At 39.7% G+C, this 24,347-nt stretch overlaps 1 protein-coding gene across 1 annotated transcript; it reads left to right on the plus strand.

Moving 5' to 3' along the window:
* Positions 1–238: 238 nt before the first annotated feature.
* On the plus strand, positions 239–22,682 carry EDRF1 (erythroid differentiation regulatory factor 1; the record flags this gene model as incomplete). The annotated part of the gene is made up of 25 exons (XM_079536559.1): positions 239–304; positions 637–845; positions 1,811–1,877; positions 2,523–2,648; positions 3,161–3,285; positions 3,692–3,851; positions 5,097–5,198; positions 5,490–5,611; positions 6,552–6,663; positions 7,344–7,491; positions 7,567–7,675; positions 7,869–7,980; positions 9,696–9,956; positions 10,672–10,743; positions 10,856–11,006; positions 13,290–13,478; positions 14,455–14,655; positions 15,061–15,279; positions 16,213–16,436; positions 17,012–17,170; positions 17,434–17,583; positions 18,438–18,591; positions 18,857–18,972; positions 19,623–19,786; positions 22,511–22,682. 25 exons carry the CDS (start codon positions 239–241, stop codon positions 22,680–22,682), a joined length of 3,690 nt encoding a protein of 1,229 aa, XP_079392685.1.
* Between the last annotated feature and the right edge of the window lie 1,665 nt (positions 22,683–24,347).

Below are 24,347 nucleotides of genomic sequence, written 5' to 3' on the forward strand. Positions count from 1 at the left end.
CCATCAGCGCCGCGGCCCCGCCCTGCCCTCAGGCCCCGCCCCACGCTCTCCTATTGGCCGACTCCTTTCCTCCCCGCCTTCCGCGCCCCCTGGGACTTCACGGGAAAGCGCGCGAGAAGCGCCGGCGCCGTCGTGACGTCACGTAGCGTCACGTGAGAGCGTCACGTGAGGCGCCGCGGGGCGCTGGCGGCCCCCTGACCCCGCCGCTGCCGTTACCGCCGCAGGGAGCGGGCGGAAGATGGCGGAGCTGTGCGGCCTCGGGGCCGCCGCCTCTCTGAGGGGAGACGCGGAGGAGCCCAAGCAGGTGACGGCTGGGGCGCGGCCCGGGGGTTCTGTGGGTTCCCGCACAGGTGCGAGCGCCGCTTTCAGGTGTGAGGGAGGCAGGAAGGCGCTCGTTGTGATTGAGCTGTAATTGCAGGCGGTGTTCTCGTCCTTACGTTTAAGTGCGTTTTAATTACCTAAATGATATGCCGTGGATCCGTTTCTCCTTTTAAGTGTGTCAGTTCAAAGCTTTCCGCGTAGTTTAGCGGCGTGTTTTGTTGCTTGTGTCACTCGCCCTGAAAGCGCTTAGCAGGACGGGTCGTCCTGTGCCTTCGGAGCCACAGAAACGCCAACTGATTCCCCTTTGGAAAGCAGGGCTCGGTACTCTTCCTTGGAGGCAATGAGGTGAAGAGCAGCGCTGTGGTGAAGTACTCCTCGGCCCCACCGCAGGCAGCCTTTGCCTGGCTGCAGGAGAAGACAGACCTGAAGCTGCCGCCTGCAAATTGGTTACGTGAAAGTGCCAAGCTGGGACCTGCGGGCACGACTGTTCTGGGCAACAACAAGAAGAGCACACCGTTCTCGAGGTACCTGCAGCAGGCTCTGTTGGTTTTTTCCAGATCTTTAAGACTAAATCCAATAGAAGGTTGAAGTTCACTAAAATTTTTCCTGTAACAGCGAGGTATCACTCCTACTTTTCCATGCTCTGTTTCTGCCTTTATGCTCTCTCCTTTGTAAATGATTAATGATGCCCTTCATGCTGAAGGACTTTATTTTTTCAGGTGCGTAACGACAGCTTCCGTGAGGCAGCGATGCTGACTTTGTGTCTTTGTGTTCTTCTCAGGCTGGCTGTTAAAGTCAATTAAACTAGCCTGCTTGAGCTAGCCACTCTGCTTTTGGTAGGGGCTGAAAATGGTACAAGTGTGGTTTTCTTGGGCAGTCAAGGATCAAGCTTATGGCTGGTCTGGTTCTATATAAATTGGAACTGGCTAACTAATAGCAGAAAAAAGCTTTGTAGCCATGTCAAAAGTGAACACAAAAAGGAAAACCTGGGGACAAACCCAGAAAGTGGTGTTATCTTTATGCACAGATGCATGCAAAACAGTTGAATGAGGTGAGTTCAGAATGATTAGAAATAAGGGTTTTAAATCCTCTGCTGAGCAAGCAAATTCGCAGTAAATCAACTAGTTAGTGAAATTTAGCAGTTTGCTGAGGGTCTTTGTTTAAATAAATCCTCATAATCAAATTTTAGGTGATAAACAGACAACAGCAGGACAACTTGTTTAAAACCTATGATTTTTGGTTTCAATAAATCACAAACTGCTTTATGGCATATTTTGAACTTGAATCTCAACTTTTCCAATAATAGCTTTGGAAAATATTTTTGTCAGAACAGTTCTGTTAACTAGCCTTAGGCCTCATTATATCTAGTAACATGTAGCTAGAGACTAGTTTTTTTAATTCTGAAAAAGCTTTCGGAGTGTTTCCTTGCTTTGCAAGGCAAGTTATTTGATGTCCCTCTACTTAATGACTTGAACTGTTTTCTCTGTAGCTTTGGAATGGCATATGACTTCATTGACTCCATTGGAAATGATGTGGATGTTGTGTCTGATTCAGAGGTTTGTGTAACTTTTAAGTTTTATCATTCAAACTTATGCCTTGTATAAACCTTACCATAAACTACTGTCCTGTCTCCTGTCGTCTTTGTGTTTATTGAGGGAAAGCAAAGATCTACTGAAACAGCTCTGCATCATTCAGATAAGATGATTCAGAGGAAAGAAGATGCATATTCTCTTATGTGTTTCTCTTGGACAGATAACTGCTCTGACTTAGAACTCTGTTCAGGTGCCCTCTGGGTACCTGACAAATTGTTATTTCTGTGGTGAAGATAAAACTTTCAGCTCCAAACCATAAACTTCCTTTTTCTTAGTCGCTCTTGGTGGTACTTGGTTATGATGATCCAAGAGATAATGTTTAAATGCAGTACACAGTTTATAGTGGTGACTTGACACCATCATTTGCCATTGATTTTTTTTTTTTTTTTTTTTTTTATTACTGCTGTTCACATTCTCATACCTGACCTCAGCAAATGCAGCTTTTTGAGAGATGGTCTTAAAATGTCTGCCTCTATAAGGTTTTATTTTTCTGGCCATGCCTTTCCAATGTTAAGAATGTGTCCTTTGTGTCCAGTTTCCTAAGAATTCTGTCTTACAACGATGTTTAATTATATGGAAAATAATCTCTGTTCTCTTTTCTCCTACAAGAACATTAAAAAACTTCTGAAGATACCTTACAGCAAGTCACATGTGAGCATGGCAGTGCATCGCATTGGGAGGACGCTCTTGTTGGATGAACTGGATATTCAAGAACTCTTCATGAGATCATCTCAGGTTAACTTTCCTTTTCTGATGTATACTATATGGTCAAAATGCATTCTTTTGAGAGTAGTGTAGCCAGTGAGAAAGCATATATCAAAGTTCCTGAGATCTGTCTGCTAGTACAAATGATCTACACGTGAAGATCATGTGAAGCATATGCTGCTGCAATTGGTTTAGTCACAAACTATGACAGAGAATCTGATGTCTTTATATTCATGGTGTTGTAGAATTAAAATTCTATGTCTATTTTTTCTGTAACTGCCTCCATATTGCTATGCAACTTTATTCATTTAACTAATTCATTGTTACTGTGCAGTCTCTTACCACATACGTGATTTTTTTTAATGAGAAGTTGACTTTGTGGAAATGTAACTTCTTTTAGGTGATATCTTTTCAATAATTAACCAACAGTTTAGCATTGGCATTTATTTTTGATGTTGTAGTTGATAAGTTCATAAGGCAATGAGGTACTTTGCTTAGTTTGCAAGTGCATCTTGATGTTAATTTCATACCATACTGACTAGACAGGGGACTGGACATGGCTGAAGGAGTTTTATCAAAGGCTAATTGATCAGAAGTGGCAAAGGAAAAAGAAGAGTAAAGAGCACTGGTACCAGAAGGCTATCCTTTCCAAATTCTTGTATTACAGGTAACCTTATGTCTGCATGAGTCTTGAATTCTGCACCAACTTCTGACCAGTTTATTATTTTGAAGTGAATGTTAGAATTTGTCCATCTTAATTACTGCTTTATCCTTACATGGAGGAATTTGAGAGACGACATCATGAAATAACATGAATGTGTTTTTATTATGAGTTGTTGTATGTGAAAGTGTGAAATTAAGTAGCATAGCTCAACTTCCCTCACTATTCCTTCTCAAAAATGGATTTTGCTTACGTGCAAAGTATAGCAGTGCCTCCCATGATACAGTAAAACTTGTCCTTGTAGCACTCTTCTAGCGTATTAGCTGAGCTGTTCTCTGAGACTGAAGAATCAAAACAAACTTAAAAATTCTATAGAGGATTCTATATCGTAAACTTGTTGATGTTTTGTCAGCATTAATGGTGATGGAGCTGCTCAGCCTGTTCCTTCCAGTTCAAAACAGCACGAGGAGGGTGCTGTTCCAGGTGAGAGCGATGAAGCAGGAAGGGCCTCCTGGCCAGCTCCTTTTGAAATGCCTTCTTCATTATCTGAAGATCCAGGTGCCTCTAACCAGGTTAGTGTATTTAAATGGTGTGTTAGTTTTGGTAGGAAATACACGTATCCTAAATAAAATGTTGTCTGTATTAGGTTTTCCAAGGTGCTGCCATCATACTCGTGTCACAAAGGCATGAAGAGTTACAGGAACTTGGCAGTGGGCGCATTTCAACTCACGCCGATGTTTCAGTGCTCAGAACTTGGAAAGTGATTTTCTTATTTAGTGTTACAGTGAGCAGAAATACACGTTTTTTGAAAGAGAAAACTTTTGGCTGAGGGTGGTTATCAGTGATTTCACCTGAAAGTAGGCAAGCTTGATATTTGGCTGATGTGTGAAGGAACTTATGGTTTTGAGCTGCTTTTTTGAATTACCTTGAAAACTCTATCATGGCCTTGAATTTATTGGTGAAGAGGAAGATAAGAATCTATGAAAGTGTTTGCAAAAACAAGTAATGTGTACAAATGCTTGCTTTGGGGTAAAACAAATAGAAGGGAGCAATGTCAATTATACAACAAGCTACTATTAGTGTTAGGCTCTAATCCAGAGTCTCTCTGTGGCTAGTGTTGTTTATGAATATTAATCCTAGTGGTCTTGAAGTAATGCTGTGCAGCCACTGATGAAGTTTCGGAGAAGGTGAAAAACACTGTATTCACTCTACAGTCTGGATTACCTTTATTCTGAACAGTGGTGCTAATTAGTATGCCAGATTCCTTGAATAGCTAACTGCTGATGGTTCTTACCTGTGTTGACCACCAAATCATAATTTCATGTGTGCTGATGCAATAACACTTTAAAGTGGACGTATAATTCAGTTCTTGAATGCTCTTAGAAAAAGAGCTACTCCTTTCTCACTTTCTTGAGTGATTACTGCCAAATCACTCTGCAAAGAAGCTGTTGTGCTTTTGTTAAGGTGTTGGTTCTTTTCTTATTTATAAATAAGGCGTTGAGATGGTAGGTTTATGCTCTAGAGGTTGATAATCTGGTCCTGACTCTTGGGGAATAAAGTGTTCCTGGAAAATCTTCCTTCCTGAAGATGATGAGGATATAAGAAATGAAGTACAACATTTTTGGGACCAGCTGTAGCAGAAGAGCCATTCTAGTTGCTGACTGGAGGCTTTTATATTTTTATATGTATTTTAATATGGTGGAGGTAAATGTTCTTGTCTTCTATGCTTTTGTCATTCAGAATATAAACGTAACTTTTTTCTATGGCCTAAGTTACCTCAGCAGTGGAATCACTCCTTATCCTTGTGCTCTTCACAGGGAAATGTGCCTCTTGAACCCTCATATATAGTGGGGCATGTGGCCTCAGCCCCCAAAGAACAAAACCTGACTACTTTGTTCAGTGACGGGGAAAAAAGTCAGGTATGCTTTATGTCAAATTTGAGCTCAGCCACAACTTCCCCAATTTAATCAGACACTTTAAAATTTGGTCTAAATTGGAGCCAAGAGAGAAACTGAAATCTCCTGTAGAAGTAGCTTTTGTGGCACCTGTGATCTCAGTCCTTTAAGTTAACATGAATGTGTAGCATAGTTCATTTTGTGCTGTCTTTTATTTGCTGCTTTTGCATCTTGCTTTCTCGTAGTTCTGCAGATAGTGACAGAGAAATGTGTTTATACTGGTGATTTATAGACCAATTTTTTCTCTTAATGAAGGGACTTAAAAATGACTTTGTTCGTAACATCTTGTGGACCTTTGAAGATATCCACATGTTAGTAGGATCAAATATGCCTATATTTGGAGGAGGGAGATACCCTGCTGTGAGCTTACGTCTCAGGTGAATTGATGGCATATGCCAGCCTTTGACTTGTTGCTTTGCTTTCCTGTTTAGCTGTCTGCAAGGTTTGGTTGACTCTTCATAATTACACGCAGTTTAAGCAATCAAACTTGTGCTTCAGGCTTAAGTGGCAATGGCATTCTGAAATCCTGGAATTCAGGAAGTCCCATAGCTAAGTCCCATGGTCCTCGTGCACTGGAACTTGAGATGTTCTGCTGCTTTTTCCATCTGAATCTTTATTTGAAAGCAGTGAGCCTTTCGTGAGTCTTCAGTGTGCATTTGGTGTTAAGATACCATTATTTAAGTCTGTAACTTTTCTGTATTTCTATTGTAATAAAGGATGGCAGTCATATTTCTCTTGATGGAATTCTGAATTTCACTAACTGCTTGTTAGGCACTTCATAAGTATTTAAAATTTATTTTTCTAGAAATTGTGCTCTGTTTTCTGTTCGTTAGTACTTTGCTGATTACTTGGTTATGGGGCTCTCTGTTCCTGCCTATGCACTGGCAGAGAATGAGCAAATACTTAAAACTTGTTTGAAGTATTTGTCATCTTAAGATGCATCTAGAAAATAAGTATTTTGCTTTGAAAGGAATTTTGGAAAGTCTAGGAGAAGGCTTGTGCTATAATTAGGTGCTGCCAGTGCTGCCATTGCTTTAGAACTTCAGAATAGCCTTTTAGAACAGCACTTACTATTTTGGTAATAGGGTGACATGTGGATCTTGTTCAAGTTCCAGTGTCACTGTAGGCAAAACCTCAAACTGCTGAGGAAACGTGACTGTATTCCATTGTTTGCCTACAGAATATAACAATTAACCAGTAAGTGTTTCAGTGCCATCCACTAAGGTGACTTAATTACTTAAGTCCCATTAGTAAACATCACTTGTTTTCTGAAGAGTAAGTAAAGACTTAAATAACACCAGGAATATTTGTTTCTAGGGATAACAACAAGCCAATAAATGTGTTAACAGGAATTGACTATTGGTTGGACAACTTAATATGCAACGTGCCAGAGCTTGTGATGTGCTTTCATGTTAATGGAATTGTTCAGGTAAGCCTGTTTGTGCCTAGTCCATCAAGCATTCTGTACTAAAGCTGTTGCAGCTGTGAAAGATCTTTCAAATCTTACTGCTCTGACAAAAAGATTACAAAATCTTCATTGCAAAACAAGAAATATCTACACAGATAATCTAAATGCAACAGTAATCTAGAAATATCTGTTCTTTTTTTCTTCCTTCCCTGCATGTAAGATTTCCGTTTGCTCAGATGTACCAAGACAAAAAAAAAATGAAAGAATATGGCTGCAGGAATGCATCAGTTTCTTGCATCTTAAAGTCTGTGGTGCATGCCTCTTAATTGTTTCAATTAAGAACCAGTTCAAGAGCCTGCAGATAGTGGCTGGGTTTTTCACTTGCACTTGGCAGCATACAGTTGCTGACTAAGTTTCATTGATGTTGTAGGTAGATTTTACACTGCTGCTTTTTCATCTTTTGTTCTCCATTTCCTCAGACATAGGTTTCTCTTAGCAGTGGATCTTCTTTACAAGCAGGCATAATTTGATAATACCACTCAATAAAAATCTTAAAGTGTATCATAGTGTCAAAACTCAGTTATTTTCTGTATTGTAGTAGTAGACGATTTCTTTAAGCAGATAATAGAGATTCTGATCTGTAGATGTGTGGTAGTGGCAAAAAACCCTCTTGATCTTGTTATAAAATATATTCCTTGCAGAAATATGAAATGATCAAGACTGAAGATATTCCCAACTTGGAGAACTCTAATTTCTCTACCAAAGTGATAAAAGATATTGCTCAAAATATCTTATCTTTCTTGAAATCAAATTGCACCAAAGAGGGACATACATACTGGTTATTTAAGGGTAAGTAAACTTAGATTAACATAGATCTGTTCTCAGTTTATGTCATGCTGCTTCATAAAAAGTCTTGCCTTTCAGCAAGTGGGAGTGATATAGTAAAACTCTATGACCTAACAACCCTTTGTGAAGAAACAGAAGACAAATACCAAAACCCTTTTACAATGCCAGTGGCAATTCTTCTGTACAAGTGAGTTTTTACATAACTTCTGTTGTAACTTGTGTTATTTAACTTGTGTTATTTCTGTGTTCTCACTAAGTCTTGTAGACCTGTTAAAACATTTGAAAAGCCTACATTTGTAGCATCTTGCTTAAAGCTTTTTTCCTTATAGCCCCAAAAATTGACTAGTTTGTTTTTTTTTTTTAAAACTTTTTCCTCTTAGAGTTGCTTGCAATATGATGCTGAAGAAAAACCAGAACAAGAAACACTATGGCACTATCAGAACATTGCTTCTGAATTGTCTTAAGTTACTGGACAATGGCAGACATCCTCAAGTAAGAGCATTATGTGCTTGTATCTTTGTGTAAAGGCAATGGAGAAGTTTCTTGGTGGTCAGAACCCTTCCTACTTAGGCACCTAAATCCAAAACTTGAAGCCTTAAAGCTATTACTTAATGTTTGTATAATCATAGAGACATGTGGAGTCAGTAACTTAAGGTGGACCATAAACATTCAACATAGATTGGTTTGGGCTGGAGGGGATCTTTGGAACTCATCTGTGGAATTAGATGATCCTAACTAGTTCCAACTTAAAATTGCTGATTCCAGTTCAAGAGCCAGATGCCTAAAAGCAGGTCACTTTAATGCAGTATGTGGTCTGTTCTAGTTTGTTTTTCACTGGATCTGACTCAGATTTCCTAGCAGATTTGATGGCAGTGTGACTCATCCCTGAGTCTCAAAATTCCTCTTGTGATACAAAAGTGACAAGACTTCAAGCTTCAAGTAAACTTATGGTAGAAATCTTAAACCTTGATGTAAGGAATGTTTTGTTTTTGTTGGTTTTTTTTTTTTTTTTTTTTTGCTGACATAATTATCAGGTCTGTTTGTTCATTAATAAGCCTTTCTGCAAACACTACTTGAAGTGGGAGGCAAAAATGTTTATATAGAATGCATGGATCTATTTCTCATCTTGCTGTACTAATCTGAGGCGTCATTGCAAAGAAGTTCAGTGATGCAGTCTTGGCCCCGCTGCGTTTCAGGTGTTCATGTTCTCTGTCTTGAGGGCGGAGGTAGGAGGTTATGGAGTGAAGTATGCAGGCCTGAGTAGTACAGCAGACTTCAGGAAGAAATTCGTTTGAGCATTGGTACCTCTTGCCTCAAGACTTCTTTCTATATAAAAAACAAACCTAAGGGTGAGGAAACAGTGCTGGTTTTAGATCATAGAATCTTAGTTCATCACCAGCATGCCTTGGATTTGTCCTGATATGCTGCTATATGGCTGAATTTTGCTGCTGCTGTAAGATAGCTTTCAAGTGCCCAATACTTAGTATTTCATAATTACATGTGGTCAGGGTTTGAAAATATGTTGATAATATTAAAGCATGCAAATAAATAAACCAAAGCAGCAGGAAGAAATGAAATGCAGACCTCTGAATGCTTAACTCTGCTGGGGAGAAGTGAAGGTGGGAGCTACTCTGGAAAGCAGATTACATTTTCTCCTAAACTACAGCTAAAACAGAGGAGATGTGAAAAAGGTTCTTAAAATGGCACTCAAAAGAAGAAAAGGGTGATCAGCAACTGCCCTTCTTTATGAATGAAAGAAAGGTATGGACAGGGTGGCCCTATTTCCTAATTCTTACCTTTGTCCTCTTCTGCAAAACAAGAGGCAAAGGCCCTGAAAGGGCTGTCTTCTAAAACAAATTTTAGATTGGTGGAAGGCATAAGGGAGGTTGCTCTTTAGAAGTTTGTAGAGGTTTATAATTCGTTTGTAAGGTGGGTAAAAACAAATGTGGGTGAGCTTGACTGCCTGCTGTATTTGCACATACAATGGTTAGCTGGCCATCTCCTTTGACTTGTTTCTTAAATATTGTTTAAACATTCAGTGCTCAGGCAAGGTGAGAATACAGGCTGTACTTGCAGATTATCAAATATAAGTTTGTATGTACTGTTTGCTCCTTATTCTAAGTGCAAGTGTATTGCTGTTGCCTTTCAAAAGAGAATTTTTACATGGAAATGAAGCTCTGGTTTTTCTTTTTTCCTTTTTTGAAAAGATTATTGCTTCAGCAAACTTCATGCTGTCGGAGCTCTTTCAGTTGGATGAGCCTAAAAAAGAAGACAATACAGACTTCCCTATAAATGGAAATTCTGATGAAAGTTACAGTGAAGAAGAGGAAGAAATGCCAGACAGCGATGAGAACGGTTCTTACAGTAACAGTTCTGATCCACCAGATGACAACAAAGCAGTGGCTATAATAAAATCTGTAGGAGAGTTATCAGTACCAGAAAAATACAAGTCTGTTCATCGAATACGGGTAAGTAAAGTTATGGGTTTTTGTTTAAGGAATTTCTTGAATTGATAGTGCAAAATTCGGTTACTTGTTAGTTTTGTCATAAGCTGTCATCATGTGCCTTTTCTTCTTTAGTTGTGGCTTTTCATTTTTGGTTTTTTTCCTCTGCCTCATCCTTCAGTCAGCTTTTTCATTAGCTGTTCTCATAGAATTTGAGGTCCTCTGCAAAAAAAAAAAAAAATCTGCTGCTGTGACAGGAGTAAGTACTGCTGCTGTAGCCATGTTTAAGAACTGTAGATGACCACAAACACAACCAAAAAAAATCCCAGCCCTAAGCTATTGAGCCCTTCAAAGGTGAAGTGCTGCTTTGACTGAATAGCTCTTGCGCTGACTAAATAGCTTTTGGATTGTGGGTCTGCACTGCAAACATTCTGTGTGTGTTTCTGTAATTACTGTTACAGTGCAGAAATATCTGTTCTTCCTCCTTCTCTTTAAGCTTCCTGAGAGACCAAGTATAGATGTTAAATTAAATCCTGTAGTGATGACCAGGTATGAATTGCTGTCTGAAACCATGGAAAGAAATACCACGATGCTTTTCAATGTGGAGATCAAATGTTTTGTTATCAAGCTTTTTTTCTTGCACTCTCTTGTTTCTTAGAACCAGTAGTGTTGGTATTTTGTACTTTGAATTCTCTTTCTTCTGTTTTTGTTATTTTTCCCTGCTGTGCCCTCAATCAAGCCCAGTTGTGCATTTCCTGTCTGCCATGGTGCTGAAGAACGTTGCAGGCTTGTGCTCAGCTACGTCCTGGAGGTGAGTTCACTATCAGATCTGCAGTGGTACTTCAGCAGCTGTACAGTTCCTCGTGTGTTGTGTGTTTGTGGAGTATGGATTCGAAAGTGAATTGAGGCAATTCTTCTTGCAGGGCTTGAAGTCTGTTGACAGCAGTGTTAAAAAAGAGAGTGACCTTCCTGCTGCTGACCCCAGCACACCAATCCCATTGAAATATGAAGATGAATCCACCAGTGGTGGTCCTGAGTGCCTGGAAAAACAGATGGCCTTATTTTTAGACAAAAGTAAGTGGTATTGTTGTGCAAATAAGACCTTTCCAGTACCATGCAAACTGCTGCCGCTTCATTTTGACTGACAAAACAGTGTACTTGTGTGCTGCTAATTATGCTGTTGTATAAACAAGAGAAAATACACAGCATAAAAACAAAATTGGAGGCCATAGGCTGTTCCTCTTTAAATATGAATAGTGCATTTGGGGTGTTTTGCATATCAGAGCATCTTTTGTTAGAAAACACATAATGCTACTGTACCTTACTTAGTTGTACCTCTCACATGGTTTCCACAAGGGCTTGGTAGTTTGTGCTTTGGATGTGGTGGGAGGAGTGCTGTGAGCTGTTTGTGGGGGGTGTGTTGGGTTTGTTTTTGTGTGTGGCTTTTTTTTTTTTTTAATTTGTTTACTTTTGCAATCATCTTTTTTGTGTGATTTGGAAGCTTTGTGAAAGAGCTTTTCACTTCTGACAGATTTCCCCCTCGTGTTTTCTGCTGGGTATTACATTTACAAATGCATTACAGTTATAGGCCACGTATACCATGAAGTCAAACAGGATTTCAATGTTAATTTTGCCTACAGCTCTAAATTGTGGAAGGAAGCAGGAAAGATAGGTTTACTTTGTTTAGATATTTGAAGGCCAGAAGCTTCTATCTACTTCATGTTGCTGTGGAATCATAAAAGGGAATAGGAGGGACTCCTGAAAGTAACAGTGTTCTGCAAGGTGATGGGTCCTTTGTAGGACTTCATGTGTGCAAATGTCAGAAAGAAAATAGAGTATATTTTTGCAATTCCTCAATCTTTCCTATTTCCTCCTTTTCTCATTTATATCCTTAAATGAGCAAGATCAGTTTTTGAGTTAAGCATCAGAGCAATTAAATGATTATCTTCACCTTCTATGATTCTCATGAATGTCAGTGAACTGGAGATAACTTAATATTTTCCTAGGTGTTTTTTTTTTATCAGATACTTGACCACATAATATAATGTCTCTATTAGAAAGCTGCACTGTGTTGAGCTCCCACAAATTCTGCACAGTCCTGTTAATATGGAGTGTGTGATTCGTTTGTATGGAGATCTGCTGCAAAATTGTACTCAGGTCAGCTCAGCAAGAAGAGCGTGCTGATTTCAGCTGTACTGCAGCCAGGCTCTGTCATCTGCCTTTGCTCTTTGGAGCTGATGACACATTACAGCTGCTTGCTTTTTTATTTAGAAGCACGAGTTTCTTGGAAAGTGTGGGGGATAAATATTGTGCAGATCTCAAGAGAGACTTCACTTCATTTCTGGATCTGCACTGCAGTTTGTGAAATAGCAGTGGTGCTACTCATTTGGGTCATAGTGATTGAACTTAGAGAAAAGTAACTCAGGCTTAAGGGAGAAATGTTAGTTTCCCAAGTATGGTTTTTTGTGCTGGTTTTTTTTTTTTTTTTGTAATGCAGATTCTGGAGTTTCTCTGTATGTTTATGTACATATTGAAAAGACTCCTTGAATTTTTAGTTTGAAAAGAGCCACTTCTGAATGCTACGTGCATGCAGTATATGAGTATTCTGTAGCTTTAGTTCCTTTTATCTTAAAGAAGTTGCAGTTTTTCTAGCACTCAGCAAGGATTGTCAGTTTGCAGGTCAGGTCTTGTAGGTCCAGCTGTAAGCAAAAGCCTCCATTCTGTGTGCTTTTCATAGTGTGTGCTGCTTATTCTGCTTCAACCCTCCTGATCAGGACAACAAAATTCTGTCCTTTGGCCTCAGAACTTCTAACGTGCTTGCATTCCCTAGCTGCTGCTTTCTGCTTCCATAATCACTGCAGCATTGAAGGCAGAACCATGATCTTATGCTGATGATTATCTTGGAACTGGTGTGAGAAAGTCTTTGGTCTTATTTGCAGGAATGATTAGGTTATCCAGTTCCTATAGAGCTGGATAGTTTGAGACAGTTAATACAGAAATAAAACAAATATCATAAGGATTTGGCAGAACTCATCACAAATCATGCCTGCTACCAGAAGGAATAGTCTTGGTTGTTGCATCTGCATTTCAGGAGCTGTTGAGAATGTTGGAGTTTAGCTGCATTGGCACTGTGCTCTTTGTATTCAGATACAAGGCATTCAGGTGAGATAAGTGGAAAGGTTCCAAATGTTGGGTCCATTTTGTAGATGAAAAGCAGAGTACTGTGCAAATTGGCATACTCTGGTGTGCAGAGCTGTAATGTGGCTATTTACATTCTGTCTGTCTGCTGAAGTTGGGTCAGACCTCTGGTGTATTTTATGGAAATGAGATTTACTGAGGAGGCTTTGTTTGTTACAGTGGGCTCATTTCAGAAGGATAAGCATTCCAGTCAGTCAGGAATGATTCCTGGATCGTGGCAATATAAAATGAAACTCCAGCTCATTCTGAAATCATCAAAGGCTTATTATGTCCTGTCTGATGCTGCTATGATTCTACAGAAATACGGGAGAGCGTTACGATACATCAAGCTGGCTCTACAGTGCCATGGTAAGTTACTGGAGTTGTCACCTCTATACTGACACATTTGACAATGTCAAATACTTGTATGCATGATTTACCTTAATGGCACGCAGTGACAAATCATGTGCCTGTGTAATTAGTTAAACTAAGTGTCTAGCTCATCCTTCTGGAGAGAAGGAGGTGATAAGAATAACTCAGTCATCACCATTTGGGTAGAAGGCTCCAACCATTTTGATGTGGTGGGAGAACTTAGATCACAGACTTGAAATTTCTGAGTGCTAAAGCTGGGAGCATTCAGTCCTGGTGGAAACACAGAGGTAACCTTCTGTGTTTTAGTGCTGTCATTGCAAACAGATGCTGATTTTCTGGGAATACCTGGTGGCTCCCTTCTCATTTAAACGTTCACCCAAAGTATCAGCTGAATTAGATACACCTCTAAAATGAATTACATCCAAGGAAAGCAAGGGGGGTGGAGGCTATTTAGGATATTAAATAATCAGAAAATGGTGTGCTTAGAGCTTTAGTGCTGCTGTTTTGCTTCTGTGTTTGTAAGGTGTGATTTGGTGGGGTGGTAAAGCCCTCACAAAGCAAGAATGCTTGATCTCTCAAAATCTACACATACAAAGCATTGGTATGTGTAGATTTTCAGTCTTGGGAGGACTTAAATGTAAACTGCAATGCTTGAAAATTTGGTTATTTCAGACTGTATCTGACTGAAGTTAATCCTGAAATGCAGTTTTCCCTGGTTGAAGTTAAAAATCTGAGATGAGCATTTGTAATCATCAGAGTCGATGCACATATTTTAGAAAGTAGTCGCTACTCCTAAGCCATCAGCTGTGTAGAATAAGTGTGATTTTTAAAACAGGTTGGTGACTCTGTCTGGATACAGGGAATAAATGTGGGAAGTGACATAAAACCAATTACACTGTCAGTCTGTGTCAAAACTTAAGAACTGCGTTTCTCTCCTTCCTTCTCCTTCACCTGTGGGATTCTTTTCTTTTAGACACCTACTGCTGTCTCTCTGCCAGCATGCTTCCTGAGGTGTTGGTATTTCTTTGTCAGTGCTTAACGCTTTGTGGAGATATCCAATTAATGCTCGCTCAAAATGCCAACAACAGAGCAGCCTACCTCGAAGAATACAACTACCAGACAAAGGAAGATCAGGAAATACTGCACAGCCTTCATAGAGAATCCAGCTGCCAAGGTATGGCCCAGCTATAACATAACTTGTAATTGTCTGTATGACAGGCATAAGTCACTTTGCTGTGCTTCCTCCAATCCGTGCAGCAGTATCACTTCTGGAGGAGAATTGTTATGCCTCTTCCTGTTTTAATCAGAGAAAACACCTTTTCTTGTGACAGACACAATAAGTTATCAAAATACTGTATGACGTGCCTGAAGCTGTAGATGAGCTGAAGGCATTAGTTGTTTGTGTCCTGGGTAGATTCTGCTTGGTATGAGAACTGTGTGATGGTTCTGATGAGGGTCTTATCCTTGGTCATCTTCCTGGGTGACTTTCTCTGTACGGTCAGAGGCTTGGATTTACTTGGAAATGCTATTTGACATGGAGACATTCTGTTTTGTCTTTGTTTGTTTGTTTTTTTTTTAGTGTTTGCCTGGGCTACTGATTTATCTACAGACTTGGAATGTCAGCTTTCAGTCAGCTGCAAATGTTACGAAGCAGCTTATGAAATCTTACTTTTCAGTAACTTGAAGAAGCAAAATCCTGAGCAGCATATACAGGTGCTGAAGAGGATGGGTAATATCAGGAATGAAATTGGAGTATTTTACATGAATCAGGCTGCTGCTGTGCAGTCTGAGAGAGTGGGTAAGCATTCTTGTTTTGCTTGTTACTGTATGCTGTTCCGTTGACCTAGAAAAATGATTATGTTCACTAACTGTGAAGGAAGCCTTGACCATTTCTGAATGTTAAGATGACACTTAAGTAACTTTGTAGTAAGTATTGTCTTTAGAAAAACAGTGCAACTTTTATGTCCATTGTAAATAATCTACAGTAGACTACTATGATTTATGCACTGTTTTAATTGAGCCTAAGCTGAATAGTGGAAACCATAGGTGTGGAGAAATTAGTTTGAAGTGCATTGAATGCCCAGGAAAGAAAGGGGGGGAGAAAAAAGGCTGCTTTTCTAAATTTAGTGCTTTTCTTTTTTTAAAAAGAATGTCTTGTCTAGAAGCACTGGTTATTAAAGCTAAAACTAAGTTGATGCTGGTGGTTCAGCGTAAGCAGCTCCAGTCTCCTAAATACTTGCTGTGTTTGTCTGATTAATGGTTGAAGAATTGTGGGTTGGATTTTTAGCTTGGTGCCTGTTCCTCATTTCCATGTTTTTGTAGGACTGCTGTTGAGCCAGAATAACAGCCTTAATGCTGAATTTTGCTCGTCTGTGAAAATCACTTTTTGTTTCCTTCTCCAAGTTCAAAGAAGTAACTGATATCCTGAATGTTACCCAAACGGGGCAAAAGCACTTACTAATTGTATCTACTTTCCTTCTTGGGTGTGCCATGTTATCACAGTTCTTTCTGATGTATGCTATGTACAACAGTATGCTTCAGGTATTAACGGATTTTCATTTCTTTTGCTACTATTTTCCATGAATTTGGGTGCTCAGAGTATTTTACTGCATTTAAATTCTAAAAGGGCATCTTTAGAAATCCGTGAGGAAAAACCGGCACAAGGAACAAACGTTTGTTTGGTGTCTTTGAAGAGTTTGCATTAATGGAAAGCCTTGTGTTTTAACTTCAGTGAGTAAGAATGTATCAACAACAGAGCAGCAACTGTGGAAGAAAAGCTTCTCTTGCTTTGAAAAAGGCATTCAGAACTTTGAGTCAATTGATGATGCCACCAATGCTGCTCTCCTGCTGTGCAACACAGGAAGGCTCATGCGAATTTGTGCTCAAGCTCACTGTGCAGCTGAAGGTGACTTCAAAAGAGAATTTTCTCCAGAAGAAGCCCTTTATTATAATAAGGTAACACTCCACTTTTTACAATGGCCCATACCCTGTTCTGTCTTCTGACACAAAATTTGCATAAACAGCTTAGAATCCTTTAAATAATGAAGATGCTGGGATGGAGAAGTTGATTTATGTAGATACAGCAGTTGGCAAGATTGATAAGGGACTGTGGAACTTCTGACTTCGTGCTAGTTAAGTGTAATGGAAAGAAAGTATGGCACACCTGAATGCTTCCTTTTGAGTGTGTAAAAATAAGTCAAGTAGCTAGCACTGAACTTTTGCCCCAAGGTAATGGTTTTCAATCATGTTCATTATGTAGAATAAAGCAGATGCTTAGAATCGGTGCTTTCTTCTGTTAGTACATTTGGGGAATAAAAAGTTACCTAGGGCAGTGTGTCCTTTGGAACTTTGTCTTATTCTGATGGGTAAGTCAAGACTAAAATTCTAATCAGAAGGAGTACAAGAAAAATATTGGTGAAGGAGCAAAGGTATTTTGAAACGCTTCCTTTCAGCACAAGTAAAAATAGATGAATTTTTAGTAGTTTATGAATGTATAGTTACTGCTTATATATATATTTTATGATCTGTAGGCTATTGACTACTATCTGAAAGCACTGAGATCTCTTGGCAAGAGAGAGATGCATCCAGCTGTTTGGGATTCTGTGAACTGGGAGCTGTCTACCACTTATTTCACTATGGCAACTCTACAGCAGGATTATGCTCCGTTATCTAGGAAGGCTCAGGAACAGGTAATGGAGAGGATTTGTGGCATCTACTAAAATAAGCTGTTTTCTTGAAAAATGGACCTGCAAGCCAAGATGATATTGGAACAGTTCGTATAAAATCTTTGCAATCTAATGAAAGTTTAAAGTAGCTATTGCAAATCACAGAATGGTTAGTTATATAAAGATTTTTCAGTCTTCCATTGTGGAAACACGTTTAACCCTTCCGAGTCCACGTTAAGTGATTACTTTCAACCTGGAACACCACTGCATGGTTTTCTTCCTTGTAGATAGAGAAGGAGGTCAGTGAAGCCATGATGAAGTCTTTGAAGTACTGTGATGTTGATACGGTGTCTCCACGGCAGCCTCTCTGCCAGTATCGTGCTGCAACCATCCACCACAGACTTGCTTCCATGTACCACAGTTGCCTCAGAAACCAGGTGCTAACACAAACTGTTTGGTTTTTCTGTATAGGTTCCATGTTTAACATGTAATACTTGTAAAGGCTGAAATTTATCCTCTTAACTGTAGTTGGAATATGTTTATTTAAAGTGACTTAACTGGGAAATGTGTGCTGACTTGTATTTAAGTCAGTGTGAAGTGCAGTTACTTGTGCATAGAATAGTTCATTTGGAAGAGATCTTCAGAGGTCTAGTCCACCTGCCTGAGCACTTCAGGGCTAGGTGTAAGTTAAAGTGCAGCTGTTAAGGGCACTGTCCAAATGTCTCTTGAACACTGACATGCACAGAGCATCAGCCACCTCTTCAGGAAGGCTTTTTTAGTGTTTGTCCACCTTCAAGGTAAGGATTATTTTCCTAAAATCCAGTTGGAACTTCCATGGTGCAGCTTTGTATCAGTCCTGTGCATCAGCATTGTCCTTTACAGGCTTTATGGTTCAGTCTGTTCCAGGTAGTTTCACATACTCATATTGATGATAAATACTTTGTTTGACTTTGCTTTTAAGTGACTCTCCTGATGCTTCTGTTAACATTCTATTGGAGGCTGTCTGCTAATGATTAATTAATGTTTGTAGACTTGCATGTTGCTTCTTGGGGTGTGTTGGGGGTGGTTTCTGGTTCTGCTTAACATGAATTTGTTAATGTTATCATTGAAGTTCCTGTATATTCATAGCTGGGGTAGTGATGGATTCTGTGAGGTTTTGTTGAACCATTTTGAGGTGAGATGAAGAACCATTGTTTGTACCTCTTGTTTTCCATAAGCATTTTTTTCTAGTGGATGCTTTCAGAACATATTAATTGTCTGGCATTTACTCTGTACCCTGCTCTGAGACCAGGTTGGTGATGAGCACTTGAGGAAACAACATCGCATACTTGCTGATCTTCATTACAGTAAAGCAGTAAGACTCTTTCAGCTCTTGAAGGATGCACCCTGTGAGCTCCTCCGTGTGCAATTGGAAAGAGTGGCATTTGCAGAATTCCAGATGGCAAGTAAGTCTGTCTTCCTGCAATAGTCTTCTAAAATGCTGTTAAATGTTTCATTTCCTCTCGAAATAAATTTGTTTGAGTAGGAGTAACACGCTTCTCAGAATGCAGTCCCCTTTGGAAGAAGAAAGGTATTTTTATCACAGTGTTCCTCAGTTGCCTAGGTTGTAGACACTTCATATGAACTCCTGAAATCACTGGGTGGAGATAAAAGTGCAATCCAGAATGAGTTGTTAATAGTGTCCTTGATTATTTTTTTTCCCCTTCTCAGGTCAGAACAGCAGTGCTGGGAAGTTAAAGACATTGTTTGGGGCCCTGGATATAATGGCTAAAACCAAGTGTGCGTTCCAGCTTATCAGAAAAGAGCTTGCAGCAGAGAGTGAGCAGGTAAATGAAAATCAAGTTATTTGATTGCTCCCACAAATCTCGTGCATTCATATAAGAGCAGTCAGTTGGCAGTTAAGTTATTGCTTGTCTACTTCCCAGTGAACTTAGTTAAATTGTACAGAAATGGAACCTTCTGCAATTCACTTCCAGCCTTTATGGTGGAAGTGGATGAAAAAACATAATCTAGAACTTGCCTTTCTCTGAGTGGTGTCAAAAGTTCCACCTCTTCCCCCAGCACTTCAGAATTAGACAATTCTTGAAGAAATTTCTTTTCGGTGCTCAGATTTCTGTATTCAGAGCCTTTTTGTCCCTCTTTATTAAAAGAGGGACATTTGTATAACACTGCTGAAATGTATAAAAAATTCTAACAGCTTGAGCAACAGATTGTCTATTCAAGTCTCTATTTTCCTGTTTTTTATGATTAAATATCACAGTGCATAGATTTAACATAGCACTTGTCAGAACTTGCGTGCAGTGTGACTACGAAGTAATTACTGAGGCCTCATGACCATGAAGTCACAGTGATTGCCATGTTGGTGCCACTCCTGTGAAGAGTAAGCTAACCTGCAAAGCGTGGTCATCTGACCTGAGTCCCATTCTTCTAATTGTGGAGTCAAGTGACACGTGCTCCTGTGTTTTTCTTTTTGTAGATAAGCAAGGGTGAGAGTAATGCTGAGAGTACATCACTTAGTGAGTCCTCCACTGCCCTTAACAAGGAAGAAGTAGTGAAACTGCTTAGTATTTTTGAGTCTAGAATGTCATTCCTTCTCCTCCAATCTATTAAATTGTTAACTTCAACGAAGAAGAAAACTGGGTAAGCTAAACCTTGATATGCATACGTGTGATTTGGATATGTAAATCTGTGCAAACTGTGTACTCTTATGAGTGCAAGGATGTGTGATGTTTATTCCTTTCTGGAGCAGACTTCTGTGTGGAGGAGTTGGGGTGTCCATTGGTGGTCTGAAGCTGGTGGTTTTTAGGTGTAATTGAGGGAGTGACCTTCACTTTGTGGCAGTTTTTTTCTCGTATTTGCTGACAGGATTCCAGGACTGAGTGGACAAAATTGGACTATTTCTTTTCAAATAAGAAATAAGCTTGTAACAGTTATCTGAGAAGCACAATACAGTGCTCTGTGGTAGCTAGCTTATCCTTCACAGAATATACTTTCATGGGCATCAATTGAACAGAATGGCTTGACTTGTACTGCTGTAACCAGCTGTTATACTTGTCACTGTGCTGACTCTATTTAGACGCTAATTTAAAATGTAATTGTTCACTATGTTAAGGGTCCTTTGTTTTATTGGCATCAGTCTTCATCTGTGGCAGGACACTTGAAAGTTAGTGAGGGGGGAAAACTGCTGTGTACTACTGGTGATTAGATCTATCTTGATAATAAAATGTGCTAGTGACAGCATAGGTAAGCACACACAGTTCCCAGTATAAACATAGGCACACCAGTAGTGCTGTAAGCAGAAGGATGTAGATGGGGAAGGTGCCTGTTGGCATTAGCTTTCTAATGCCTGATGGAGTGAGCTAAGAAGCAGTCTTCTGTCTTGCTACTGCTGTGATCTGCTGTGACAGTCTTAATTCCTTATATTGCTGTTCTTTCAATTGGTTAAATATTAACATGTTTGTTGTTTTTAGGATCCAGAGAACACTCCCCCCTCACCCCCATAATAGCAGATATAGCGATTGTAGAGGTTACAGTGGCATACAGTTGTTTTTTCCACTATAACAAAGTTAATCTATGAAAATGAGGCATTAGAGAATTTTTGGCAGTTGTTAATTGTTTGTCACTTTGAAGCAGAGCTGATGCTAACTGCTGTTTTGCTACAGGAAGTTGTGAAATGGAATAGTCTTGCACAGTAAGTTTCTTGCTGGTAGGAGCCTGCTAAGTGGGAAATGATGAGATTGAAAGAAAGCCTGTGTGCCTTTCTAGCAGCGGTTTAGGTACATTGTTAGGTGTGTTCACTTACAGAAAAGCTCCCACAAGGTGGCAGTCTGAATATGTAAAAAGCAAAGGATTGAAGTACAACTCGTATGTAACCATGCAGCTGCCCCAAGGAACTGACTCAGCTATTCTCATCCTTTGGTGATCTGGCTAAGTGTTGTGTGACAAATGCTTCTCATGGAGTCTCTCGTGAATGAGGTTTCCTGCTGAAGATTTCACATAGGGAACAGGTTACACTGAGGTGAAATGGGAGTGCTGCTGTTGCATCTTAAACTTCTTTAAACAGTGGTGGATTGAGGCTCAGCTTAGCACTGTCTTCTGTTTAACCTTTTGTTAAACCTTTCTGGTTCCTTGTGTAAGTGGTGTGTGTGTCTCCTTAGTTCTGCTTTACAGAAAGAGAAAATGTCTGTCTTCTGTTTTAATAACAGGCAGACTGAAAAGGGAGGAAATGAGCACCCACAGATGCTTTTGGAGGGCCTTAGATGTGCTTTGGCAGAGAACAGAACACGTGGGAAAAACTGATGGTTGATAGTGAAACTTGCAGGCTAGCAATAAAACTGAATGAAATCAGTTTTACCTTCCAGAAGTTAAATGCATAAGAGCAACTGAACTGGGGTGTGTAAATCAGGGGAAAAAGTAATTGAAATTAATACTTTGCTGTGGGAATTCTTGTAACTTATCCTGGAAATACTTTGCATTTCAGTGGCTTTTTATTGACTACCTGTTCTGCTTTATAATTAAATCTGGTTTCTGCCAGATGTCATAAATTTAATTTGCTTTACCTTTTTTGTAACTCCCTGAGTATTCACAGTTAACCTGACTGCTGCTTGCACGCATGCACACTTGATTTAATTGTAATGCTAATAGCAGCATTTCCTTTCTTTTTTTTTCTGATTCCAGTCATTTATTTATTAGTCTTGGATGTTAAATGTAGGGTGGCAATGCTGAAGTAATAAGCTAGCTTTTGTTTAATAAATTATTTTCAGTGATGTCTGTCAAATGGAGAAAACTGATGGGACATTAAACTGCAGACTGGCGAAAAGCTCTTCTGTGTAAAGCTATTGGCATGGGAAAGTCTCTAAAGTACAGAAATAATTTAGGTGTCTGGAACTTAAGAAAAGGGTGGTGAAGCCATGGACTTCAGACTTGAACAGGAAAATGTCCATAGTGGGTAAACAGGGCTGGGCTGTGGCAAATACAGCAGCAGGCAACTGCCCAGGAGCAAATAGCAGCTCAAGGATAATCAGGTGTCTGCTGGCTTTTAGACAGATCAGATGAGACAAACTGACAAAAGTACAGGGGTTTGGCACAGAGGCACTGACTGGAGGGTTTACAATGTGAAGCTAATAAAATGGCCAGACTGAAGACATTTGGAACTCCTTATCCTTCCTGCAGAAGGAGCAGAGGCTCTGGCTGCAGTGCTGTGAAATGCCAGGAAATGGGAGCGAAAGAAGTAAGACTGAACAAATCAAAGCATCAACTATGTGGTTTCGAAGAAATGATGTTATTATTTGATAATTGTTTTGGTAATTTGTGGAATAAAAATATTGTGGTCAGGTTAACAGCTTTTATTTGTTTCCTTTTTAGGGGTGTTAATGAAGAAGAAGTCACTCTTAAAACAAACAAGCAAGTTTACTCTCTTCTGTTGCGTGCAACTGCTAACAAAAGCATGACCCTGCTGGAGAGAATAGAGGTAATCTTAAACCTGCTGGAGCAGCTGTCTCAGAATAGTGAAGCCAGTAGTGGTGGAATTCAGTGACTTAAGTGCTGCAGAAGAGCAGAAACAGTGCCTTGTGAATGCATGGGATCAGTGGTATTTTTTTTCCCATGTGGTATTTGGATTTATCAAAGGTGATAAGCATATACTGCCTATGGGGCTAACACAGTACACCTGGGAAAGAGTAGGAATTCCCTGTGAACCTGTGATAACTCTGGCATGGTTTGGTTCTTAGCGTTTCTTTGTTTGAAATGCAGAGTTTGGGTTGTGGATACAAACTGAACATATATATATATTTTTTTTATCTTGGAGAAAAGCACAATTTTTCTCTTAAAGGTAATGGGCTTTGCAGCAATGCAAATATTTTGAATAGAAATATAACCTCACAGTTGTTTGATATTTAATGAGATAGACTTTTGTGAGCAAAGCTTTATTGGAATACTTCAACCAGTAACGTGAAAAAAAGCAGTGCAAGGAGATTTCTGTTGAGTGTGTGGATACATTTCTCTCATTACAGTCACTTTTCTGCACAAAATATGTGCCTTCCTTGCTTTGATGCAAGGTTCTTGCATTTGCCATTGCTGGTATTTCGTTTGCAACAGGAGGTGGATGATGTTAGGTGTGTTGGAATTGATCCGAAATAGTGTTACTTTTTCAGACTTGAAACTGTGAATAAAAGCATATTTTTAAATAAATATTTATTAAATAAACCTATGAATTGTACTGCATTGTTTGTTGTGCTTCTATCAGTGAGGTAAACTTCAGAACTAGAACCATTTGAGAAGCACTAAGAGTTAGGGAAAAAAACCTATAAATGCTGCATTTTTTTTTTGCTCTTGTAAATGAGAAGCATAGCTCATAGGAGGTGGTAGAAACTGTAATTGTCAGTTAAACATATTACCAGTTTTTGTGTGTGTTATGTGTGTGTAAGCCCCCCCACACTCAGACACATACTGAATTAAACACTTAAGCTGTTTGGAGGCACTGATTCTTAATGCCAGTGTCATATGCAAGATAAGGTTTTTTGGTGGTTTTTGAATGGGGCATGTTGTTTTTACCCAGGGGGAAAAAAGTTTACAGAAACCTTTAGCCTAACAATATTGGTGTGCTTTTACATTTGTATCTTTGAGTCTGTTTTCAGGAGAAAGCTGAGCTTTCAGATGAAGCACAAAGCCTGAAAGAAGAAATATGCCTTGTGAAGGGGTGAGAAATGAGAGGCTTAGCGTGTGTCTCATTTCTGCTGCTTCTGCTTTTGAATGAGTGAGTTGTATGAAATGGCACAGTAGGTGCTTGGGTTCTGGTGTCTTTCCCTGCTTTTCACCTGGGGCCTGACTATATCTACCACCCCTTGTGCTGTCCTCGCTTCTCCTGAGCTGAAAGCTGCAGGGAATTGAACAGCAGGTTTCTGAAGCAAGGTAAAAAAGCACTGTGCTTGAAATTGATATTGTCAGGAAACTTGGCAGTGGTGGAGGGGTGTGAGAAGCGTTCATGACAATCTTTTCTTCAGAGCTGAGGGGTAACTAAGCAAGACTGCTGAGATCAGTGACTCTTGGGTGCAGAGAGCAGAAGGATATGGTTTTGGCCAGAGGATTTCCTATGGAGCTGGCCGTGGCAGGTTCCTGCTGCTAAGGGGAAGTCCTGCTGAAATCCTCTGGATCTGATAAAGCAGGCTGTCTCGGTGCAATTTGCACTTCCAGAGGACAAGTC

This window comes from Tetrao urogallus (assembly GCF_951394365.1).
Source record: "Tetrao urogallus genome assembly, chromosome: 5".
Classification (NCBI taxonomy): domain Eukaryota; kingdom Metazoa; phylum Chordata; class Aves; order Galliformes; family Phasianidae; genus Tetrao; species Tetrao urogallus.